The sequence below is a fragment of the Aspergillus heteromorphus genome, assembly GCF_003184545.1.
Source record: "Aspergillus heteromorphus CBS 117.55 chromosome Unknown BO70scaffold_4, whole genome shotgun sequence".
In the NCBI taxonomy this organism is placed as follows: Eukaryota; Fungi; Ascomycota; class Eurotiomycetes; order Eurotiales; family Aspergillaceae; genus Aspergillus; species Aspergillus heteromorphus.
Window position 1 is genome coordinate 1,321,551 of NW_020290409.1, and position 19,985 is coordinate 1,341,535.

At 55.6% G+C, this 19,985-nt stretch overlaps 10 protein-coding genes across 10 annotated transcripts; 6 read left to right on the top strand and 4 right to left on the bottom strand.

Annotated features, from left to right (window-relative positions):
- The first annotated feature begins 542 nt into the window (after window positions 1-542).
- Window positions 543-2,326, top strand: BO70DRAFT_331338 (putative MFS transporter). The gene is made up of 4 exons (XM_025540872.1): window positions 543-1,569; window positions 1,631-1,995; window positions 2,056-2,152; window positions 2,224-2,326. The coding sequence occupies exons 1-4, from the start codon at window positions 613-615 to the stop codon at window positions 2,245-2,247; spliced, it is 1,443 nt and encodes a 480-aa protein (XP_025402537.1). The 5' UTR covers window positions 543-612; the 3' UTR covers window positions 2,248-2,326.
- Window positions 2,327-4,119: 1,793 nt separating this feature from the next.
- BO70DRAFT_385401 (toxin biosynthesis protein) lies at window positions 4,120-5,703 on the top strand (the record flags this gene model as incomplete). The annotated part of the gene is made up of 5 exons (XM_025545732.1): window positions 4,120-4,421; window positions 4,475-4,604; window positions 4,676-4,784; window positions 4,858-5,434; window positions 5,473-5,703. The coding sequence occupies exons 1-5, from the start codon at window positions 4,230-4,232 to the stop codon at window positions 5,701-5,703; spliced, it is 1,239 nt and encodes a 412-aa protein (XP_025402538.1). The 5' UTR covers window positions 4,120-4,229.
- Window positions 5,704-6,964: 1,261 nt separating this feature from the next.
- Window positions 6,965-8,084, top strand: BO70DRAFT_418616 (lipase family protein; the record flags this gene model as incomplete). The annotated part of the gene is made up of 4 exons (XM_025547453.1): window positions 6,965-7,046; window positions 7,102-7,267; window positions 7,332-7,668; window positions 7,763-8,084. 4 exons carry the CDS (start codon window positions 6,965-6,967, stop codon window positions 8,066-8,068), a joined length of 891 nt encoding a protein of 296 aa, XP_025402539.1. The 3' UTR covers window positions 8,069-8,084.
- Window positions 8,085-8,399: 315 nt separating this feature from the next.
- Window positions 8,400-8,943, bottom strand: BO70DRAFT_166391 (uncharacterized protein). The gene has a single exon (XM_025538335.1). It carries the CDS (start codon window positions 8,802-8,804, stop codon window positions 8,445-8,447), a length of 360 nt encoding a protein of 119 aa, XP_025402540.1. The 5' UTR covers window positions 8,805-8,943; the 3' UTR covers window positions 8,400-8,444.
- Window positions 8,944-9,426: 483 nt separating this feature from the next.
- Window positions 9,427-10,872, top strand: BO70DRAFT_393855 (sterigmatocystin 8-O-methyltransferase precursor; the record flags this gene model as incomplete). Its single annotated transcript, XM_025546409.1, has 5 exons — window positions 9,427-9,585; window positions 9,649-9,781; window positions 9,851-9,974; window positions 10,027-10,484; window positions 10,556-10,872. 5 exons carry the CDS (start codon window positions 9,427-9,429, stop codon window positions 10,870-10,872), a joined length of 1,191 nt encoding a protein of 396 aa, XP_025402541.1.
- Window positions 10,873-10,899: 27 nt separating this feature from the next.
- BO70DRAFT_309646 (putative dynein intermediate chain) lies at window positions 10,900-13,326 on the bottom strand (the record flags this gene model as incomplete). Its single annotated transcript, XM_025540134.1, has 3 exons — window positions 10,900-12,281; window positions 12,338-13,123; window positions 13,192-13,326. The coding sequence occupies 3 exons, from the start codon at window positions 13,324-13,326 to the stop codon at window positions 11,157-11,159; spliced, it is 2,046 nt and encodes a 681-aa protein (XP_025402542.1). The 3' UTR covers window positions 10,900-11,156.
- A 283-nt stretch (window positions 13,327-13,609) lies between these two features.
- On the top strand, window positions 13,610-14,543 carry BO70DRAFT_359637 (ATP synthase subunit e). The gene is made up of 3 exons (XM_025542577.1): window positions 13,610-13,753; window positions 13,869-14,052; window positions 14,198-14,543. Exons 1-3 carry the CDS (start codon window positions 13,733-13,735, stop codon window positions 14,266-14,268), a joined length of 276 nt encoding a protein of 91 aa, XP_025402543.1. The 5' UTR covers window positions 13,610-13,732; the 3' UTR covers window positions 14,269-14,543.
- Window positions 14,544-14,776: 233 nt separating this feature from the next.
- BO70DRAFT_393858 (CSN8/PSMD8/EIF3K family protein) lies at window positions 14,777-15,574 on the bottom strand (the record flags this gene model as incomplete). The annotated part of the gene is made up of 3 exons (XM_025546410.1): window positions 14,777-15,048; window positions 15,117-15,298; window positions 15,378-15,574. The coding sequence occupies 3 exons, from the start codon at window positions 15,572-15,574 to the stop codon at window positions 14,777-14,779; spliced, it is 651 nt and encodes a 216-aa protein (XP_025402544.1).
- Window positions 15,575-15,805: 231 nt separating this feature from the next.
- On the top strand, window positions 15,806-18,651 carry BO70DRAFT_426983 (dolichyl-diphosphooligosaccharide--protein glycosyltransferase subunit STT3). Its single transcript, XM_025547845.1, has 6 exons — window positions 15,806-16,008; window positions 16,081-16,104; window positions 16,225-16,305; window positions 16,410-17,003; window positions 17,055-18,183; window positions 18,242-18,651. Exons 1-6 carry the CDS (start codon window positions 15,879-15,881, stop codon window positions 18,510-18,512), a joined length of 2,229 nt encoding a protein of 742 aa, XP_025402545.1. The 5' UTR covers window positions 15,806-15,878; the 3' UTR covers window positions 18,513-18,651.
- A 601-nt stretch (window positions 18,652-19,252) lies between these two features.
- BO70DRAFT_393860 (uncharacterized protein) lies at window positions 19,253-19,737 on the bottom strand (the record flags this gene model as incomplete). The annotated part of the gene is made up of 3 exons (XM_025546411.1): window positions 19,253-19,338; window positions 19,471-19,595; window positions 19,724-19,737. 3 exons carry the CDS (start codon window positions 19,735-19,737, stop codon window positions 19,253-19,255), a joined length of 225 nt encoding a protein of 74 aa, XP_025402546.1.
- Window positions 19,738-19,985: the final 248 nt, after the last annotated feature.

Consider the following 19,985-nt stretch of genomic DNA (forward strand, 5'->3'; position numbering starts at 1 on the left):
TTGAATTTTCCTTGATAGTCCGGTCGAGCAATTAACGGACTAAAGTAGTTACTACTGTCGTAGGTAACACATACATGATACTCTAGTATGCTGACCGGGTCGGGCCACCAACTGGCGAGTCCGGTGTGACGGCCTCGTGCCTCCCCAAAACGCCAAACGATGTCAGTCACTTAGCCCTAAGTATAGGACCATCTGCATCTTCAATTCGACATCAGCCATCCTCCCCCCGTCCTTGCCTCAATTCAACCCACCCACAGTCGTTCTGGCCCATCGCCACCCATGATCAGCAGCCCAGCCTGCAGTCGCCATCACTAGTTCGGAATGCCGACGCCTTAGCCCCGCGACGTCCATGCAGCGTCGGGCACTACGACGAGGCCAGCATCCCCTCGGAGATCTCCCGGGGCAGAAGCTTCCAGGATCAAGCCCAAATTGCAATCCCATACTGCAGTCGTCAGTCGTCCGTCCGATAGATAAGCTGTGCAACAGCGCCACCGCCGACATTTGTAACTTAATCCCCTCCCCCCCCCCCCCCCCCGGGCGCTCGAGCACATCCCCGGGTGTCAAGACTCCCCCATCTCAGAAGCCAAGCCGACCCTCTCTGTCCCGTGCAATATGGGCCCAAAACATTCGGATGCCGTGGTGGTCGAAGAGCAGGCGGACCCACCCCCACCCTCACTCCCACTCCACGAGGGTCCGGATGAGGCGCTGGAGACGAAGATCCGATGGAAAGTCGACCTCCGGCTGTGTACGGTCGCGGGGACCCTCTGCAGTCTGAACCTGCTGGATTCGGGCATCTTGTCGTCGGCCTCGGTCACCAGCATGCCCGACGAGCTGGACCTCCGCGGCACGCGGTATTCCGTCTCGATCTTCATCTTCACCATCGCCAGTGTGGTCTTCCAGCTGCCCAGCACCATGGCAGTGCGCTGGGTCGGGCCCCGGGTCTGGCTCGCGTGCATCACCTTCGCCTTCGGCCTGATCACCCTGTGCACGGCCTTCGTCCACACGTGGCAGCAGATGATCGCCCTCCGCGTGCTGCTGGGCATGTCCATGTCCGGCATCTACCCGGGTCTGACCTATCTGATCAGCGCCTGGTATCCTCGCCGCGAGCAGCAGCTCCGGTTTGCCCTCCTGCAGTCGGGCGAGGTCATCGGTCTTGCGACGGGCTACATCGTCGACTACGGCCTCAACCTGCTGGATGGGAGTGCGGGTCTGCAGGGCTGGCGCTGGATGTACCTGATCCAGGGCCTCATCACCTGCGTCCTGGGCCTGGCCACCTACTGGTGGATCGTCGACTTCCCGGAGAATGCGCATCACAGCTTCCGCTTCCTCTCCGAGCGCGAGGCTCGCATCGCGGCGCAGCGCATCAGGGCGGATCGCGACGATGTCCTCCCCGAGCCGTTCTCGTGGCGCCAGGCCCTGGCCCCATTTGCGGATCTGAAGCTGTACGGGTTCGCGTGCATGTACTTCCTGCTGAATCTCGTGTCGACCGCCCTGAACTACTTTCTCCCTCTCATCCTGGAGACAGGCATGGGCTTCTCGAGCAACGACTCGCTCCTTCTGTCGATGCCGGTACGTCTCTGCCCCTCCCCTGATCAACGGTTAGATTCCCCATCCACCAACAACATGGCAGCCATACTACTGGGCCGTCATCCCCGTCCTCTTCACCTCGTTCGTGGGGGACACGTTCCGCATCCGCGGCCCGCTCATCAGCTTCAACGCCCTCTGTCTGATTGCGGGATTTCTCATGTTCGGACTCCCGTCCTCGACGCAGGTCGCCGTCCGGTATATCGGCACCTTCCTCGCCACGGGCGCGTATGTGTCCAACTGGGCGGCGCTGAACGCCTTCATGGCCAACAACGTCGTGGGTCAGTGGAACCGCGCCACCACCGCCGCCGCCGTGTCCGCCTGTAACGGTCTGGGCGGCATCGCTGGCAGCTACATCGTGCGCGAGCAGGAGGCCCCGCGCTATCCAACGGCGGTCTGGGTGTCGATCGGGTGAGTCTGATTATCCTTTTTTTTTTTAAATTGGGGAAATTGTTGACTGGTGGGCGGTAGTTCGCATATCTTGATGCTTGTCATAGTGGGTGTGTTTACGGTGTCATTCTGGCATCTGAATCGACAACAGGAGAGAGGAAGGGTGTTGCAGAATATGGTACGTATACCTTTTTTTTTTTTTTTTTTTTTTTTTTCTACTTCCAATTTGGTTTTACTTACATGGCACAGGTTGGATTCCGCTATACATATTGAGTGGAGCAAATATATGATATACATACATACCTACATACATACATACACATACATATATGGGGGTTGTTCCCGCACGGCTATAAGCAAAAGTGGATATACATGACGTCTATGAGTATATACGACGAAAAGGCAGAACTAGACATAATTGCGGCCTTTATGACCCTACACACTCTACCCTAGATACACTTACACTTTACGGTATATAACTTCTATCTTGATCAAAACCACGCCGAGGGACTATATACTATACTATATACATATCACGTCTCGAACTGACCATGTCCCCCCTCTTTACTTGATGTCCGAACCCGGGCCAAACGAAATCGTACCACTTGATAATAATTCCTCACCAGCTCGCCTCAACTCATCCCACCTCACTGATCCACGGGTCGGTCTTCCCTATCAATCAATAACACAACCAACAATCAACACCAAAAAATAATCACGCCGGTCCGATCCACCCGGACCACTCCTTAGTGCCCGTAGTGGAGTCCAGGTACTATGGTATCTAGTACGTATCCAAAAATCTAAAATCCAGATTCCAGCGGATCCCGAATCTCCGTTCCGTCCTGTCTTGCGACTTGAAACCATGATGAAACGAGGGACGGGGTGGTCTGGTTCTTTGGTGTGGGGTTAAAGGGGTAGGGTTGTAGAGGTTTAGAGGTTTAGAGGTTTATAGAGGTTTATGTGGAGTTATAGGAGTTATAGGAGTTGTAGGGGCTTGTCAGGGGGGGAATATGTTTGGGGTGGGTTTGGATTACGTGGTTATAAGTAATGGGCAGGTGTTTAGCTGGTGGTGGTGGTGGTGGTGGTCTTGGTGGAATTCGAAGCTTGTAGCTGGGTTGTTGTTTCTTAATCTTGAGGTATGGGTTTTAGACTCTGTACTTTTTTTTTTTTTTTCGTTTTTGCTATCAACTTGATTTCTGGAGTGAAAGTCTGGTAAGGGACTGATTATAACTTATATTGGAGATGAGTGAACTAGGGCTTTATGCGCTGGTCAGTGCATCATGTCGTGAGTACCAGTAGAACCACTCTACCCTACATCGATAAATCCTCGTTGGAGTACAGCGCATCTGTACAGTCGATACACTGAGTACGATAATTGTGAAAGGGGAGGAGAATATTCCGACAACTGCTTGTATGTGGCATTCCAGTTTACAGGGCGTTTTGGCAGGTATGGCACATCTGACTGTGGGTTAGAATCTGACGGCTTTCATAGACTATATATAACTAGTAGTCTTGGTAGTTATATGTATAAATTCCTCATCACAGGGAGGATTTGGAGCTAGGCCATTCGGTTCGCTGTCACTATATAGAGGATATTTAAAAGTGAACAAAATACCAATCATATGCTCCGGATAAAATAGGCATTGATCAATTCCTCCAAGTCGTCTCTGCGGGAAGAGTAACCCTCAAGGGTTCGGTTACAGGTAGTAGCAGTGGTCCTGACTCCCTGCATATTGCCTACCAGCGAGTAAGTATTCAAAAGCCCTACACAGCACCAGCCTAATGCAAGTAGTCAAGGTTCAGACTCCCAAACATGACTCCTAACAACCTTGATCCTAGCTGTACTCCAAACACAAAATACGAGAAATTTCCCCCAGCTTTTCCACCTCGTCAGTCCACATCACTGGCGGCTAGAAACACCGAGGAGCTTAAGTCCACCATGACCACGGATATATATCCGCCACCCCCCGCAGCAGCAGCGTCGGATTGCGGTGGTTAGTTCGTGTTCATCATGGACCGCAAGTTGAAGATGGAGCCGACAGCCGTTTAGTCCTGAGTTCCGCCGTCATGGAGCTCTTAAAGTCTCGAGTATAGGTCGTGGTTGGACGATCTAGTTGCTTAGCAGTAGGACTAGTACTGCTTGGCCCCAGCATCCCGTCTCACCCACCAGCTGGACTTTTCCAGCCAGCTCACTTTCTCACCCCAGATAGATCGTCATATATATTTCTCCGTCCTGATAAGCGACAACTGCGATCATGTCCGCTTCCCACTTCAAGGTAGTGGAGCACGCCATTCCCTGCCAGTCGATTCGAGAGTATCCCCACGCGGTCAGGGCAGACCACCCGCCATTGCGGTTGGCAGTCAAGCAATACATTCCTCTCAACAACCCCAATCCCAGCCCAGATGATCTGACCATAATCGCTGGGCATGCGAATGGGATCCCCAAGGTGCGTGGACGGGCCATGTGACTTTTCTATATCTCTGCTGACTCTTAGGCCAGGAATGTTACGAACCCATCTGGGATGAGCTCCTCGCGTTGACCAAGGTCAAAGTCAAGGCCATCTGGATTGCAGACTGCTCGCATCAAGGCGCGAGTGGGATCCTCAACGAGTCTGTCATGAGCGATGATCGTGAGTCGAGCCACCATTCCCATTCACACGGGAATTCCCCCCCCCCCCCCCCTGACATCCATCCCTCCTAGCGAACTGGTTCGATCATTCGCGAGATCTCTTGCACATGGTCAACCATTTCCGCGATCAGATACATCCCCCGATCATGGGAATCGCCCACAGCTTCAGCTGCTCCCAATTGTACGTCCCAATCTCCGCCCCCTTTTCCCAACTGTCTACACCGAGTCTCATATCCAACTGATCCACCCCCCAGCGTCCACCTCTCCATAATGCATCCACGACTCTTCCACTCTCTCGCCTTCCTAGAGCCAATGGTCCAGGTCGAGAACCCCAGTAAACGCGGAGGACGCAGCCCCTCCCTATGGGCGAGTTCCCGCCCAGACCAATGGCCCTCGCAGGCCGACGCCGAGAAATTCATTCGCAGCAGCGCCTTCTGGCGCAAATGGGACCCCAGGGTCGTGGACCGATACATCCGGTTTGGACTTCGACCTCTCCCCACGGCCCTTTATCCCGACTCGTCCTCAGACGCGGTCACACTCACCACCACCAAGGCACAGGAGGCGTGGACGTATCTGCGATTCAACGCGACTCCACAGCGAGACAACAGTGATTCAGGAGAGCGTTTCCTTGGCCCGGATGTGGCCATGGCAGGGAAGGACGGAGACATGAACAACCGGCAATATGTCACCACCTCCCCCTGGCCCTGCATCGCGTTTGAGTTCCTCCCCTATGTCCGACCGGCGGTGTTGTTTGTTTTCGGGGAGAAAAGCCACATTAACGTTCCGGACCGCAGACGCGATAAGCTGCAGCGCACTGGGAAAGGGCTCGGGGTAATGGGGGTGTGGCTGCGGGGCGTGTGCGAGGGGAGGTCCTCAGGGGAGCGACGCATATGGTGCCTCTGGAGAAGGTGGCCGATATTGGGCGCCTTTTGTCGGACTGGTTGGAGGCTCAGCATGAGGCGTTTTGGGAGGAGAGGGAGTTCTTCCGGACGCATGACAGTGGGAAGTCGGAGCAAGGCACGATGGCTTTGTCGAGCCTGTGGGTGGAGCATGTGAAGAAACCGGTTGATACGAAACGCGAGAAGAAGTCGCGATTGTAGATGGGCAGACACCGAGCCCTAACTTGGACATGTTTCGGGTGCCACCAGGCGAATCGGTAGAATCACATGTAAGCCTGTAGATTCATTTCGTGGGCATGCTAGTACTCGAGCCATCAGGTCCAAGTCTGGGTAGATAGAGGGTCCTGCCAGTGAATGAGGCCCTGGCTAACAATTTCATTAGTGAAGTGTGTCGGAACTTAGCCTGTCGGGAGTTGCCTGATGCAGTCTGGCCTGTGTCTAGTACTGATCATCCAGCTCACTTAGACTCCCCCATGGTGAAGGAAAGACGATTTCTATCGACTCGCATGGGTTTGACTTATCAGGCCACATAATCCTCTCCAGTCATGGTGTGAGTCCGGAGATTTGGGTCGTATTCCGAAGATACCGAAGATCCTCCTCAGAGACGCGTATACCATTGTGCGAATGGTTAAACCTTCAACCCCCAGCCAACTGGTTCCCCGGATCCTCCCGCCTCAGGCAACACCATCACCCCTTGAAGCTTACATCCAGGGGATACGAATTCAGGATCCAGGTTGTTGGCTGTCGCCCGGTTGCATTGGGGGCGGAATCTGTCAGGAACAGCCGTTTTTGCTGCCGTGGCTATCCAGGGAGATGAGATACAGTCAGACGGTGTCCGGTCAGCATGTGTCGCCTGACAGGAACAACGACCCATCTGAAACAATTAATCTGCCAGTGGTGGACAGGACACCTCCGCACTAACTATAATAGCCGACGTATAGGCCATCCGTCGGACTGCCGACTATCTTCTGCAGGAAGAGGCATTCCGGCCCGTTCCTGCAGGTTGGTCACACTGGTCCGAGACAAGCATCAGCTTTTATCTAGCCTCGAACCAATCTGTGATCGATTCGCGGCCGTGTGCAATCAAGGGCTGTGCGGCGTGCCCTAACCTATCCTATCTTCATCCCCCTGACCGTCGTATATGCCATCCAATTTAGCCTTGGGGCTAGATCCTTCGTCGACGTGCTTTGCCCTTTCCGGCCTTGCATTTTGCGTGTTTTCTTTTTCTTTTTCTTTTCCCGTCACGATGTATGACTGTCTGTCATCCGGGCCTCCTACGGGGAATGCGGGAATGAATGAATGACTGGCTGACTGGCTGGCTGGCAGCCAGGGATGCGAACAACCCTATAAAGGGGCGATGGATCGCCACTCTCCACGTCCTTCCTGGACCCAGGACCAGGCAGATCATTCTCCAAACTGCCCTCCCCATCGTCTGTCTCCCTCCGGGCTCTCGGCTCTCCAGATGTTCTTCCAACGGAAATTGGGGGCCATGGCCGCCCTCAGCCTGCTGGCTCGGGCTGCTCCAGCGCCGCACACCCGTCGAGGTATGTGTCCGAAGAAGCTGTCAAGGCTCTGTCTCTAATCGCCGGGGCTCGACAGATGTCTCCACGGCCGTGCTGGACAAGATGGACCTCTTCGCCCAGTACAGTGCCGCTGCCTACTGCTCCTCCAACATCGACTCGGAGAGCACCACCCTGACCTGCTCGGTGGGCAACTGCCCTCTGGTCGAGGCCGCCGATGCCACCGTCCTGTACGAGTTCAACGAGTAAGTCTATCATACCTCACAGCCCTACCTACATTGAAACTCCAGCTCACAAGAACCCCCCCAGAACCACCGACTGGGGTGATGCCACCGGCTACATCGCCGTGGACCCCACCAACGAGGCCATCGTCCTGGCCTTCCGGGGCAGTTCCGACCTGGCCAACTGGATCGCCAACATCGACGCCGACCTGGTCGACGCCAGCGACCTCTGCACGGGCTGCGAGGTCCACAGCGGCTGGTGGAAGACCTGGGAGACCGTCGCCAGCACGATCACCTCCTACGTCGAGTCCGCCGTCTCCAGCTATCCGGACTACGAGATCGTGTTCACCGGCCACAGTCTGGGTGCTGCCCTGGCTGCCATCTCCGCCACCGTGCTGCGTGATGCCGGATACACCATTGATCTGGTATGTTCCGGTCCTTTTTCCATATCCACCCACATCCACACCCCCATTTCATTTCATTACAACTCACATCCTAATTCCCATCCGCCAAAACCAGTACGACTTCGGCCAACCCCGCATCGGCAACCTCGCGCTGGCCGACTACATCACCAGCCAAGACAGCGGATCCAACTACCGCATCACCCACACCGACGACATCGTCCCCAAGCTGCCCCCGGAGCTGCTGGGCTACCACCACTTCAGCCCGGAGTACTGGATCACCAGCGGCAATGACGTGACCGTCGCCGACGACGACATCACCGAGGTGGTGGGCGTGGATTCCACCGCCGGAAACGACGGCACGCTTTTGGATAGTGTCTCGGCCCATCGGTGGTACTTTATCTATATTAGCGAGTGCTCGTGAGGGGGTCGATTGTTTGGGAAGGTAGTATATAGCTGTGGGGGTGGAGTGGAGTGGAGGTAGGGAAGGGGAGGGATTGTACATACATACTTTTTCTTTTTTTTTTTTTTTTTTTTTTTAATTGAATATGGAAATGGAATTGGTTTTCCGCTTCTGTTCACCTGTCTTGATCTTGAGAATCGTACTTACTTACTTAGGGTGCTAGTCGCAATCTATTTGACACTGGCATGTGAAATAGATAGCCAGCCTGCAGAGCACCATCCCGAAACCTATCAGCATAAGCACTAGCTATAATCCACTACCACTAACACCATCCACCCCGATACGCCAGGTCCTGCTAGATAGATAGCAAGACGCAAGCTGCAGCATGTGAAATCGATCAACCCATGCAATATGAATCTGCAGGGGTGTTTGTACCATCGATAGCGTTCTGATCGGAGATCCCGTGGGAGAGTGGAAGACAGCCAGCCCTAAACGGCATTTCCACCGAGCCGCGCAACGACTCCTCTCCGTCGATCGGAGGGGTACGTACGTACACGTGGGAGGGGGGGATGGGTTGATTTGTTGGTTTGTGGAGAATTTCGTCCCTGGGCTGTGGGGGACAGACTTGATGCTGTTGCTTCGTGGGTTCAGGGCTGGGCTGGCACGTGGTGTGGTGGCTGGCTCGCGCGGACTGGAAGCGTTGGTTTCTTGAAGGATTCCTGTGGGCCAGGAAGAAGCCAAGCGCCCGGTTGAACATCGCAATTGAAATGCGGGGGCTTTAGGTTTGGCTACTGCTAGGCGGATATGGCATCATCCTTAGTGCTTTCTTACATCATTCGAGGTAGATGTTGTCGCGTCACTGATGTAAAAATCGACCCGATGAATCAACTATCAAAGACTCAAGACTCGCGCAAAGACCTCAGCCATCAGATAGGGTACTCCTACCCTTTGTACTTTTGTATATTTTTAATAAGACACTGCGACTGACTGGAGGGCTCTGCACAGCCACACGGTGGATCCCCCCCCCGGAACCCATGAAGAGTCGACATGATAGACGTAGCATTGTATCGTTGTCTCTGGTCTACTTATTCCCAGAGTCTGACAGGGAATGCGCACCATGGAATATGCTCCGAATGTCAAGGAAGACACAGGGGATCCTAGCAATGCAGGCGGGTGTCGTGTTCACTGTGTCGTACAGCTGGAGTTGCTGGGGTTGGGGCCTCTGATTTAAACAACCCCCGTATCCCCCGATCCCGATGCTTCGATCCACAGCACCTGAATGGGAATTGTTTCTTGTTTCTGCTATCAGGCCTTGCCAGATAACGCATCATACCGTTGACAGCATACCAAAATCAGCCTTGACGATGGATCCCCGCGAAATGTCTCTGGAGTCTCAGATTTCAGCCCTCACAGGCGTCGTGCGATCGAACAAGGAGAGCCTCGATTATGCCACCCGGCTCAAGGCCATCAAGGCTGCTTACGGCTTGCTCGCTGCGTTGAAATCCTCAGCGGAGACTGTCATCCATGACGTCGTCAGGGTTGGTTGAAGAGCAAGTCCCTCTTCCCTTTCGATAGGCAACTAACACCCCTGCTCACGGCAGAGCGTGGCCCTCCCGATGACAATCCGCATGGGCGTCCAGCTTGATGTTTTCAGAATCATCAGCAACTATCAAGGCCAGGGGACTACCATCCAGCAGATCGCAGAGAGATCCGGGGCAAGTGTCCTTCTCGTCGGTGGGCTGCCCTTCTAGTTCATAAACTTGCCCCCTCTGGAGAATAGAAAACAATAGCTAACATGTTCAGATCAAATCATGAGACTGCTCGCGGCCACGGGATATGTCTCGGAGACGGACATCCAGACATACGAGCCGTCGCCTCTCACGAGCATCATGACCGATCCCATCTTCGAAGCAACCGCGAGAGTATGGTAAGTCCCGACTCACAGCCACCCCGACATGTTCTCATTCGGGCTATCCTAGCTTCGACATCCTCAACCGGTGCACCACCGCAGCCCCGGAGTTTTTCCGTAAGAACAACAACCAGCTCCCTCGCTCGGCAAGAGACACGCCTTTCCAGCTGGCCATGAATACTGACCTCGGTTACTTCGACTGGCTGGGTCATAACCCGGACCTGTCCAGGGACTTCCAGCAGTGGATGACTTTGAAGCGGAAGTCAACGCCGAGCTGGTTGGACTGGTTCGATGTTCAGGGCGCCTTCGTCGACGGATTCGACAGTGACTCGGCGGACGATAGCGTCTTGATTGTTGATGTCGGAGGTGGCGAGGGCCATTACCTGCGTGCATTGAAGGAGAAGATCCCGTCTCTCCCTGGACGGCTAGTGTTGCAGGACTTGCCGCATGTTATTTCGAGTATAAAGGCGCCTCCGAGAGGCGTTGAGCTGATGTCGTACGATTTCTTTACTCCGCAACCGGTGAAGGGTAGGGAGCTGCATATCCAGATGGAATCTGAGGACGAAGTTGCGCATGCTAACCAGAGTGATACCGCGCAGGTGCTCGAGCATATTACATGCACTGTATCCTGCACGACTGGGGGGATCAACAGGCTCGCGAGATCCTTCGCAATACCATCGACGCCATGGAGCCTGGCTACTCTCGCCTTATCATCAACGAATATATTATCCCTAGTAAGAACTGCGACCTGGTATTGGCGTATGTGAGTATCACGATGATGGTTCAGACTGGCGCGTTCGAACGGTCCGAGACGCAATGGCGTGAGCTGCTCAACTCGGTTGGTCTGAGAGACATCACCTTTCACCAGCCACTGAGGGGTGGCGAAGGGATCATTGAAGTTATCGTCACGAAGTAGTGAACTGTAATGGAATCAGTGTCTTCAGACAACTTGAAAACCTGTTTCTTCGTTCTCCTAGCCTAGAACATACATAGATACAGCAATGAGGTGCCCCGGGGTATATGGTAAGCTAAACAGAGGCACCACTCAAAATTTGTTACATATTGGGAAGAGGAAGAAGACGACAGAGCCCGGACAGACGAAGCGGTAGATTGTTTGATGGTATGGGGGTCGGAAGAACCCACCTGTTCGCCCGGCACGCCCTGCACGTCACGAGATGGTCATCCAACACTACGTCTGGATTAGTTCGATCGGTCCTTCTGTTCCAGCTTCCCAACAAGTTTCTTCATTCCTGCCCATTCGTCGGCGGGCACATCCTCCGGGGTGCCGCTGAGACCCTTTCCGACTTCGAAGACCGTCACGACGCCGTCGAGTCCACCGGTTGCAATGCGCCGGCCTTCGCGCTCCTCCCAGGCCACCTTGTTGAGACTTCTCGTCAGGATTCCTCCGCGGCCCCTAGACGGCGTCGTCTTCACCGCAGGGACTTCCGTGTCCGTGTATAGATCCCAAACTTCGAGGTTTCCAGCACCGTCGACGAGAGAGAACACTCCGGGGCGGTGAGGCGACCATCGTGCGTCGTACACGACGTCCTCACGGTTGATATCCAGGATCGGCTCTACAACCTGCATGGTAGTGATTGCCGATGTTGCGGGAGCCGTTGTGGCCGGCGGGCGAACACGCCAGAGCTTCACGCTCCAATCCAGACTAGAGCTCAGCATAAGATCGCCCAGATCAACTGGGCCGCGCGCCGGATGGAATGCCGTCGACATGATCGGGGCCTTGTGACCCTGGTACACGAGGCGATGGTCGGTGCCAGCTTTCGCGCCTGCCCTGTCATAGCGATGGCAAGGGTAGATTCGTCCTTCTTCGGTACCCACGATGAAAAACGTTGGGTCGGATTGGGGAAATGACATGGTCGTGGGCGCAAGATCTTCCGTTTTAGAAGGCGGAGGAGTCGACAGCTCGAGATACTCCTGGGGCTGGGAAAGCATGTCCACCGTCCAACCGCAGACCACACCGTCCGTCGAGGCTGTCAGAATGTTGTGGGCATTCTGCGTGCCGATTATCGAGATGCTGTAGACCGGATGAGTGTGTCCAGACCCGGTCAGAGGGGTCTTCTGAACCGGAGCGCCTCCGCCTGCGCGCGACGACCGAGTATCCCACAGCAGAACCTGGCCCGAGTACGAGCCACCGACAATGAGATTTGGGTGAAAGGGAGAGAACTTGGCTGTTAGGATATCGGAAGTCGAATGGAAAACGTACTCCGGTCGAGCGTGCAGGTGCTGGTTCCAGATCTGGACGAGACCATCCGGTTCGTGAGGGGCAGAGGGGTTTTTGGTGTATGCGGCCAGGACAAGTTCGGGGAACTGAAGGGGGTCAGCTTGAGAGGGCATCTACGACGAGGACGACAGGAGCGACAAACCTTGGGAGAAAAGCTCAGGTCACTGATCATACGTTTCTTGCTCCACCGCTCATCCCAGAACTGGCAGACCTCCTTGATACCTCGCCTTCTCTTCCCATGCTCGTCATCATCCTCTAATTCACCGTCGACTCCTCCGAGTTCATAGTCTGCTAGCACGTCGTATTCTTCGTCCAACGCCCGCTCGATCACCTTGGCCGACCGTTCGACGAAGTCCAGAAAGTCTTCGGACGATGTGACGGCCTTCAATTCATCATCATCCAAGGTCCGTAGTGGATAGCGCAGACTTAGGGATTCAGCCCCCGCTTCGTATTCCGCTCTCTGCGTGGCCTGTAGTTCATCTTCGATTTCCTGCCGGAGCTTCTTCCGGATCTCCTCGTCGCGTTCGCTATCTTTCCTGCTCGAGCGAAGGTCGTCGCCGTCGGACTCCGCGGATGACGGATCGGTGGGTTTCAGGTCGTCTGTCTGCACGCCTTTGCTGTAGGTGACCACCTCGGGTTTGGGCTCAGGGGCGGGAGCAGCTTCAGGAGGCGCAACAAAGGTTTCCGTTCCGACCGTCTGAACGGCAATGGAATTCGAAACGGGTCGCACGGCAGGCGGACTGAATGCCTCGGTGTTATCCCCACTGAGCTGGCTGGCGCTCAGCACGGAATTGGGTCTGCTCCCCTTTCGCGAGAGGCCGTCGGCACCGTGGCTGATGGAGGCGGATCCCGGGCGGTCGACCAGGCGGGAGATCAGGTCATCGAGCTCGGCTCTGCTATCTGCGCGACTGGGAACGGGCGATACGACCTGGAGAACGGGGCGAGTTGAGCGCTGACACCTTCAAGGGGTCGGGAATGGGAGCTATGGGGCCTTACCTCGGAGGCATCGCCGGTGTTGGCTCGGGTCTGGGAGAATTCCTTCTGGCGCAACTCCCTCTGACGCTTCAACTCGGCGAGTTTGGCTCGTTTGGCGAGGATCTCGGCCTTGCGCTGCTGCATGGCCGACGACATGATGTGGAGGGGGGGGGAGGAAGAGGGGGGGGAAACCTCCACAGCAGTGTTGATTGTTTACCAGCCTGTCGTGGGCAGTACGCAGTACTCCGTAGTAGTAGTGGTGGTAGTAGATACGGAGTACATATCTACACTACGGGGGAAGCGTTCGGGTGCGTTAGTAACTAACTCCCCCAATAATCGATCCCGCGCCCAGGACACGGCAGTGATGACATAAGCGCAGCAGGCCCGGCGGTCCGGAAAAACTCGCGACAGGAACTTCGTCTTCTCGTCAAGTTATCCTGTCCGATTAATCGCCAGCCATTGACAGTCGATCCCTCCATACGGTCGTTCGGAACCCGGCCCTGTTTTCTCGTCCTCTCTGATCTTTTCGACTGCCGCTCCGGAGGCCCAGGATTCTCATACAATGGCTACTCAGGGTGTCAACGTGAGTCCCATGCCATGTCATCCATCCGTGTCCGCCCAGGGCCAACGCCCCGGCGTGCCCGTCGTGATACACGTCCCGCGATGTGCGATGTTAACCCGATCCCTTCGCCCTCCAGGTTCTCCGCTACTCCGCCCTCGTGGCCGGTCTCGTCTACGGTGTCTACCACCAGTCCTCCATCACCGCCAGCGCGAAGCGTGCCGAGGCCCAACATGAATACGCCCGCCAGGAGCGCCTGATCGAGCAGGCCAAGGCCGAGTGGAAGAAGAAGACCGCGCCCAAGGACACACAAAACAGTGGAGGTATGTCGTGATGCTCGCCCTGCTTGACACCCCCTTCCGCCCTGTCGATGAAACCCCAAACCCCTCCTCCCCTCCTCCCTCTCCCTAGGGCACGGTCCACAGGTACGGTCCCGGATCACCAAAGCTAACTAGTACCCCTTCACAGTCATCACGGATCCCGAGGACAGCCGGTTTGACCTTGAGGCTTTCTTGAAGTTGAAGGCTGGCGAGAACTAGGGGGAGGGATGGAAGTATACAGCGAGAAGATGATTTGCAGTGGTCTCCCTTGAGAGCCGTACCTCTCCAGGTACGGGCGAGAGAGCTCGGGTCGCCCCCGATTATGTATTATTGTTTGGTCTAATTTCCCAGAGTCGTGTCATTGCGAGCGAAAGGAATGATTTTTCTTTTTCCACTATAGACATCATCTCCGCATCTTGTACATACCCTGGGCTGTCGTGCGTGTGTTCACTACAGTTGGACCAGAAGAGCAAGAGAGTCTGTTGTATGCTTCGCTTTCATTGCGGATCTTCTCTCGTACGGAGTGCGCTTGCACAGTGTCATGTCCCATTGTTCATGGGGCTGGTCTATGGGTGCTCGTAAAGCCGTCACGTCATCAAGAGCGGACGCGGGAGAGATGCTCTTGCTGAAGATGGGAGCCATCCGATCTTCCCTTTCTGTCTATTACCTTTTACCGTAGGATCATCCAATTGCGAGACAATTTCGTGTCTGCAAGCTCCCAGCGACTCTAACTGCGACGGTTCCCGATCAGAGCCATGACCTCACTCAGCTCGTTGTACAACCGGTCATCTTTTTGCGGGTCTTCAACGACGGGCTTGGGGTGTAACAGCCCCGTTTCCTGGTCCCAGGTCCACCCGTAGGCCGTGAGTTTCTGCACGGTGGTCGAATCAGCCTGTGCTGCGGTGACTGGGTCGAGGCCGAGGTAGGTGGCAGCCGCCGCCGGTCTTATCGCCTCATAGGCCTTGCTGATCTCCTTCAGTGTTTTTTCTTGGAAGTAAGCTGCCGACATGTCAGTACGCGAGCAAGATAGACGGCCCCAGTCCGGTGGATGTTTTGTTTTCTCTCACCTTCGTAACTCTGGACGATTGGTTTGAGTGGGTCCGACCATGGCAGTTCCCTTAGGACCTGATAGACCTGTTCGTACTTCCGCTGCCACACCGCGCGTAGCAGGTTCAAGCAGTTTTGTAACGACGGATCATGCTGTAGCAGACCTTGGGGCATGCGCTTCGTGGATATGCGGGCTTCGTAACTGCACCGGTGGTTATCAGCCCATGTGCCCCAACTGACACCGACATCATGACCGGAGTAGGAGGCCGGGGAGGTCTCACATTTGATCTGTGAGGAGATGGGAGAAAAAGAAGGTCGAGTAGTAGAGGCTCAGCAGCTCTGCTTGGTTGCTATCTTGGGAGGAGAGCAGGCAGGCCTCGGCCTCGTAGTCGGAGAGGGTGCGGTAGAGCTCGGCGGGCGTCGAGGCCGAGGTCACGATGGCGGCGAGCTGTTGCTGGGAGAGCGGAGGAAGGTCCATGATCGGGGCAGTGGGACGGTGGTGGTGGATGGACCTTTGGCTGAATGCTGGACTATATTAAGTCATGACGGAGGGTGCGGGGACGTGCCGGAGGAGAAGAGCGCTACTGTCGGACTACGGGCGCGACTTACGTACCTGGCCGCCAAGCCCCCGAAGAGACCACCTTGCGAAGCTCTCGCTCTCCATCCCCATTCATTCATCATTACTCCCAACTTCTCTCTCTCGCTTCGGCTTTCTGGGCAGGACAGAGCCATCCGCTCAGTTTCTTCACGTTGGACCTTGATCTCACTCCCTCCTGGCCATTATGGCCGAATCACCCACCGATGTTCTTCTAAAGGGTGACTCCGGCAGAAACACACGCGGCCTGCTGCGATTTATCATTCTAGCTACCATTGCCGCCGCCGCCGTGTCCAGTCGTCTGTTCAGTGTCATCCGTATGTACCTTGGCACCTCGCATGGCAGTGCCATCTGTCAATTGACTTGCATATGCTAATTGAAGACCCTAGGTTTCGAGAGTATTATCCACGAATGTATGTCCATTGCCTATCCGTCCATTCGTCCATCTATACCTCCTACATCCGCCGCGGACCCGGCATTCAACTTCCAACTCTATTCACAAGAACTGACGCTGATGTGATTCCCTTCCGCAGTCGATCCTTGGTTCAATTTCCGCGCTACGAAATATCTCGTCCAGAATGGCTTCTACAGCTTCTGGGATTGGTTTGACGACCGTATGTTCCTGGCCACCCTCGCACCTCCGTCGGATACCATTTGTCTTTCCGAATTGACACGGTATACACCATATACACATATACTAACGGGCAATCCCGCGCAGGAACATGGCATCCCCTGGGACGTGTCACTGGTGGCACGCTATACCCCGGTCTCATGGTGACCAGCGGCGTGATCTACCACGTTTTGCGCTTCCTCACCTTCCCCGTCGACATCCGTAACATCTGTGTCCTACTCGCGCCCGGTTTCTCCGGCTTGACCGCGCTGGCCATGTACTTCCTGACTTGCGAGGTGTCCCCCTCCCCCTCCGCGGGTCTGCTCGCGGCTGCCTTCATGGGAATCGTTCCCGGTTACATCTCCCGTTCCGTCGCGGGTAGTTATGATAACGAGGCCATTGCCATCTTCCTGCTGGTGTTCACCTTCTTCCTGTGGATCAAGGCCATCAAGAACGGCTCCATCATGTGGGGCGCATTGGCTGCCTTGTTCTACGGCTACATGGTGTCCGCCTGGGGTGGTTATGTCTTCATCACCAACCTGATCCCTCTGCACGTCTTCGTTCTGCTGTGCATGGGCCGGTACAGCTCCCGGGTTTACATCAGCTACACCACCTGGTATGCGCTGGGAACTTTGGCGAGCATGCAGATCCCCTTCGTCGGGTTCCTGCCGATCCGGAACAGTGACCACATGTCTGCCCTGGGTATGTCTTCCTCCTGGTCTTGTGGCTGAGCATGTATACTGACGTTGCCAGGTGTCTTCGGCTTGCTGCAACTCGTGGCCTTTGCTGATTTCGTCCGTGGCTTTGTCCCCGGCAAGCACTTCCAGAGACTTCTGACCACCATGGTCATCCTCGTCTTTGGCATTGCCTTCCTCGGACTGGTCTTGCTGAGCGTTTCCGGAGTGATCGCCCCCTGGAGCGGTCGCTTCTACTCTCTGTGGGACACGGGCTATGCCAAGATCCACATCCCCATCATTGCGTCCGTTTCCGAGCACCAGCCGACCGCTTGGCCCGCCTTCTTCTTTGACCTGAACTTCCTGATCTGGCTTTTCCCCGCCGGTGTTTACATGTGCTTCCGGGATCTCAAGGACGAGCACGTTTTTGTCATCATCTACTCGGTGCTTGCCAGCTACTTTGCCGGTGTCATGGTCCGTCTGATGCTCACATTGACCCCGATTGTCTGTGTGGCCTCCGCTTTGGCGCTCTCCAGCATCCTGGACACCTACGTGTTTGCCAGCAACGGCCCCAATCCTCGCTCCAAGGCGAACGACGACACACCCTCCGAGGGTCTTCGTTCGGCCCGGAAGCCCGAGGTTGGCATCACCTCGTATCTGTCTAAGGCCTTCATGCTCACTTCCGTGGTCATCTACCTGATTCTGTTCGTTGCGCACTGCACCTGGGTCACTTCCAACGCGTACTCCTCGCCGTCGGTTGTTCTGGCCAGCCGGATGCCCGATGGGAGCCAGCACATCATTGACGACTACCGTGAGGCGTACTACTGGCTCCGCCAGAACACCGAGCACAACGCCAAGATCATGTCCTGGTGGGACTACGGCTACCAGATCGGTGGCATGGCGGACCGCCCCACCCTGGTCGACAACAACACGTGGAACAACACCCACATCGCCACCGTTGGAAAGGCGATGAGCTCGCGCGAGGAGGTCAGTTACCCCATTCTCCGCCAGCACGATGTCGACTACGTGCTGGTTGTGTTCGGCGGTCTCCTGGGCTACTCCGGTGACGACATCAACAAGTTCCTGTGGATGGTCCGTATCGCCGAGGGTATCTGGCCCGACGAGGTGAGCGAGCGCGACTACTTCACGGCCCGGGGAGAGTACCGGGTGGACGACGGCGCCACCCCGACGATGCGCAACAGCTTGATGTGAGATCCCTATGCCCTCCACGACGACCCCCGAATGACTTGCTAATCATGACCCCAGGTACAAAATGTCCTACTACAACTACAACTCCCTGTTCCAGCCTGGCCAGGCTGTTGACCGCGTCCGTGGCACGAAGCTCCCCATGGAGGGCCCCCAGCTTTCCACCCTGGAGGAGGCGTTCACCAGTGAGAACTGGATCATCCGCATCTACAAGGTCAAGGATCTCGACAACCTTGGCCGTGACCACGGCAATGCGATGGCCTTTGACAAGGGCCACAAGCGCAAGCGGGCCACCAAGCGCAAGGGACCCCGTGTTCTGCGAACCGAGTAAAAGGGTCGTCGATTCCCGTCCCCGGTGCGGCACCGGGCGTGAAATCGATCGAGCCTTTTTGTCCTTTAGCCTGTCTCCTTCCCTTCCCTTCCACGTTTCTTGTATTTGTCATCACCAATATAGGCGGCAGTATAGAGAGAAAGAAAAGAAATTCTTTTATTCACTGGAACTATGTTTTGTGTAGACTTCGATCTTATCGGGGGTGTGCGAACTTGGATGTATGCTGCTTGCATGGAGGGGATCGCTGTATTTGCCTCGGAGGTATCGACACGGCCATATAATATACAAAAAAAAAAAGCCAGGCGGGCATTCGTAATAGTAAACAAGTGCTCGACCAAACAGACGCAGGAAAGAAAGAAGAGATGGTTGTTTCCATGTACTCGATCGATTTTCATCCCTCTCCCCTCGCCACTAGTCAGGCCTCACGCCGCCCCGTCTCTCATCTCATCTGTGCAACGACACTCGGCGCAATCCACCATCTCAACCGCCTAGTATAAAAGCCCCCAATCCCCCATCCCCCCTTCTTCAGCTCAAAAAAAACCAACAAAAGAAAAACAATCCACCCAAGACTCCAAGACACCATATCCGACATACGCTTCCTTTCCACCGAGCTCAATCCAAATTCCCCTCGGCGTATTTCATTTCCAGGTCCTCCGCTCGGGGAATTGATGACTGGTTCTCTGCTCCGCTCCGCTCCGCTCCCGTCCAGTTCAGTCCGGTTCGGCGTGCTCTGGTCCGGTCTATTGCTGGGATGACTTTGCGGGGGCGTCGGGAACTTTCACGTCTGAGAACTCGTCCTGGCCGACGGCGCGGATGGTGTAGGCGTCTAGTTTGGGGAGGGGTTGGTGGTTAGTTTTTGTGGTTTGGGGGGGAGGGGGGGGGGGGGGGGGGGTTGAGTTCAGGGTGTTTGAGGGTATTGAGTAGGATTGGGCTGGATTGAAGTTTGGGAATCACGTACAGACGCTGATGGTGAATGCGACGAGGGCGACACCGGTCAGAGAGTTCCTGAAGAGGTAGGGCCGACGGGCACGCTGGAGGGCGGCTCCCGGACGGTAGTCCTTGCCGTAGTAGGAGGAGTTGAAGCTGGAGAGGGTTGGGGTTAGTTATCGTTCTGGAGGTGAAGGTGGAGGAGGGTCATGGTGGTGGTGGTGGAAAAGGTGGAGGGAGGGGAAGAGTTTCAGTGTTCGGGGGGTCGGGAGCAGGGCACATACACTCCGGAGGGCATTTTGAGAAGGGTTTAAAGCGCTGATTGAGTGGGAGGATAACCTGGGGGGTAGACGAGGCCGATCTTGTCGGGTTGGCAGGCAATTCGGGGGTTGATGTTGGATGATGCCGAAGCACGAGGGAAGAATGGCCGCCGGGCTTGGCGCTGGTGGCCGGCCGAAACGGGATGATGGGCTGATGGGGGGAATTGATGGTTGATCGAGGTGGTGAAGGTGATTATGGTAGTAATTATGGCAGTGACGGTGGATT

Bases quoted from the DNA above. Each gene is read 5' to 3' on its own strand.
- BO70DRAFT_359637 (XM_025542577.1), top strand. From the start codon at position 13,733: ATGGCTACTCAGGGTGTCAAC. The intron at 13,754-13,868 runs GTGAGTCCCATG...TTCGCCCTCCAG, and splicing joins TGGCTACTCAGGGTGTCAAC to GTTCTCCGCTACTCCGCCCT. The intron at 14,053-14,197 runs GTATGTCGTGAT...ACCCCTTCACAG, and splicing joins GGACACACAAAACAGTGGAG to TCATCACGGATCCCGAGGAC.
- BO70DRAFT_331338 (XM_025540872.1), top strand. From the start codon at position 613: ATGGGCCCAAAACATTCGGATGCCGTGGTGGTCGAAGAGCAGGCGGAC. The intron at 1,996-2,055 runs GTGAGTCTGATT...GGTGGGCGGTAG, and splicing joins GCGGTCTGGGTGTCGATCGG to TTCGCATATCTTGATGCTTG. The intron at 2,153-2,223 runs GTACGTATACCT...TACATGGCACAG, and splicing joins GAAGGGTGTTGCAGAATATG to GTTGGATTCCGCTATACATA.
- BO70DRAFT_166391 (XM_025538335.1), bottom strand. From the start codon at position 8,804: ATGTTCAACCGGGCGCTTGGCTTCTTCCTGGCCCACAGGAATCCTTCA.
- BO70DRAFT_426983 (XM_025547845.1), top strand. From the start codon at position 15,879: ATGGCCGAATCACCCACCGATGTTCTTCTAAAGGGTGACTCCGGCAGA. The intron at 16,009-16,080 runs GTATGTACCTTG...TGAAGACCCTAG, and splicing joins TCGTCTGTTCAGTGTCATCC to GTTTCGAGAGTATTATCCAC. The intron at 18,184-18,241 runs GTGAGATCCCTA...TCATGACCCCAG, and splicing joins ACGATGCGCAACAGCTTGAT to GTACAAAATGTCCTACTACA.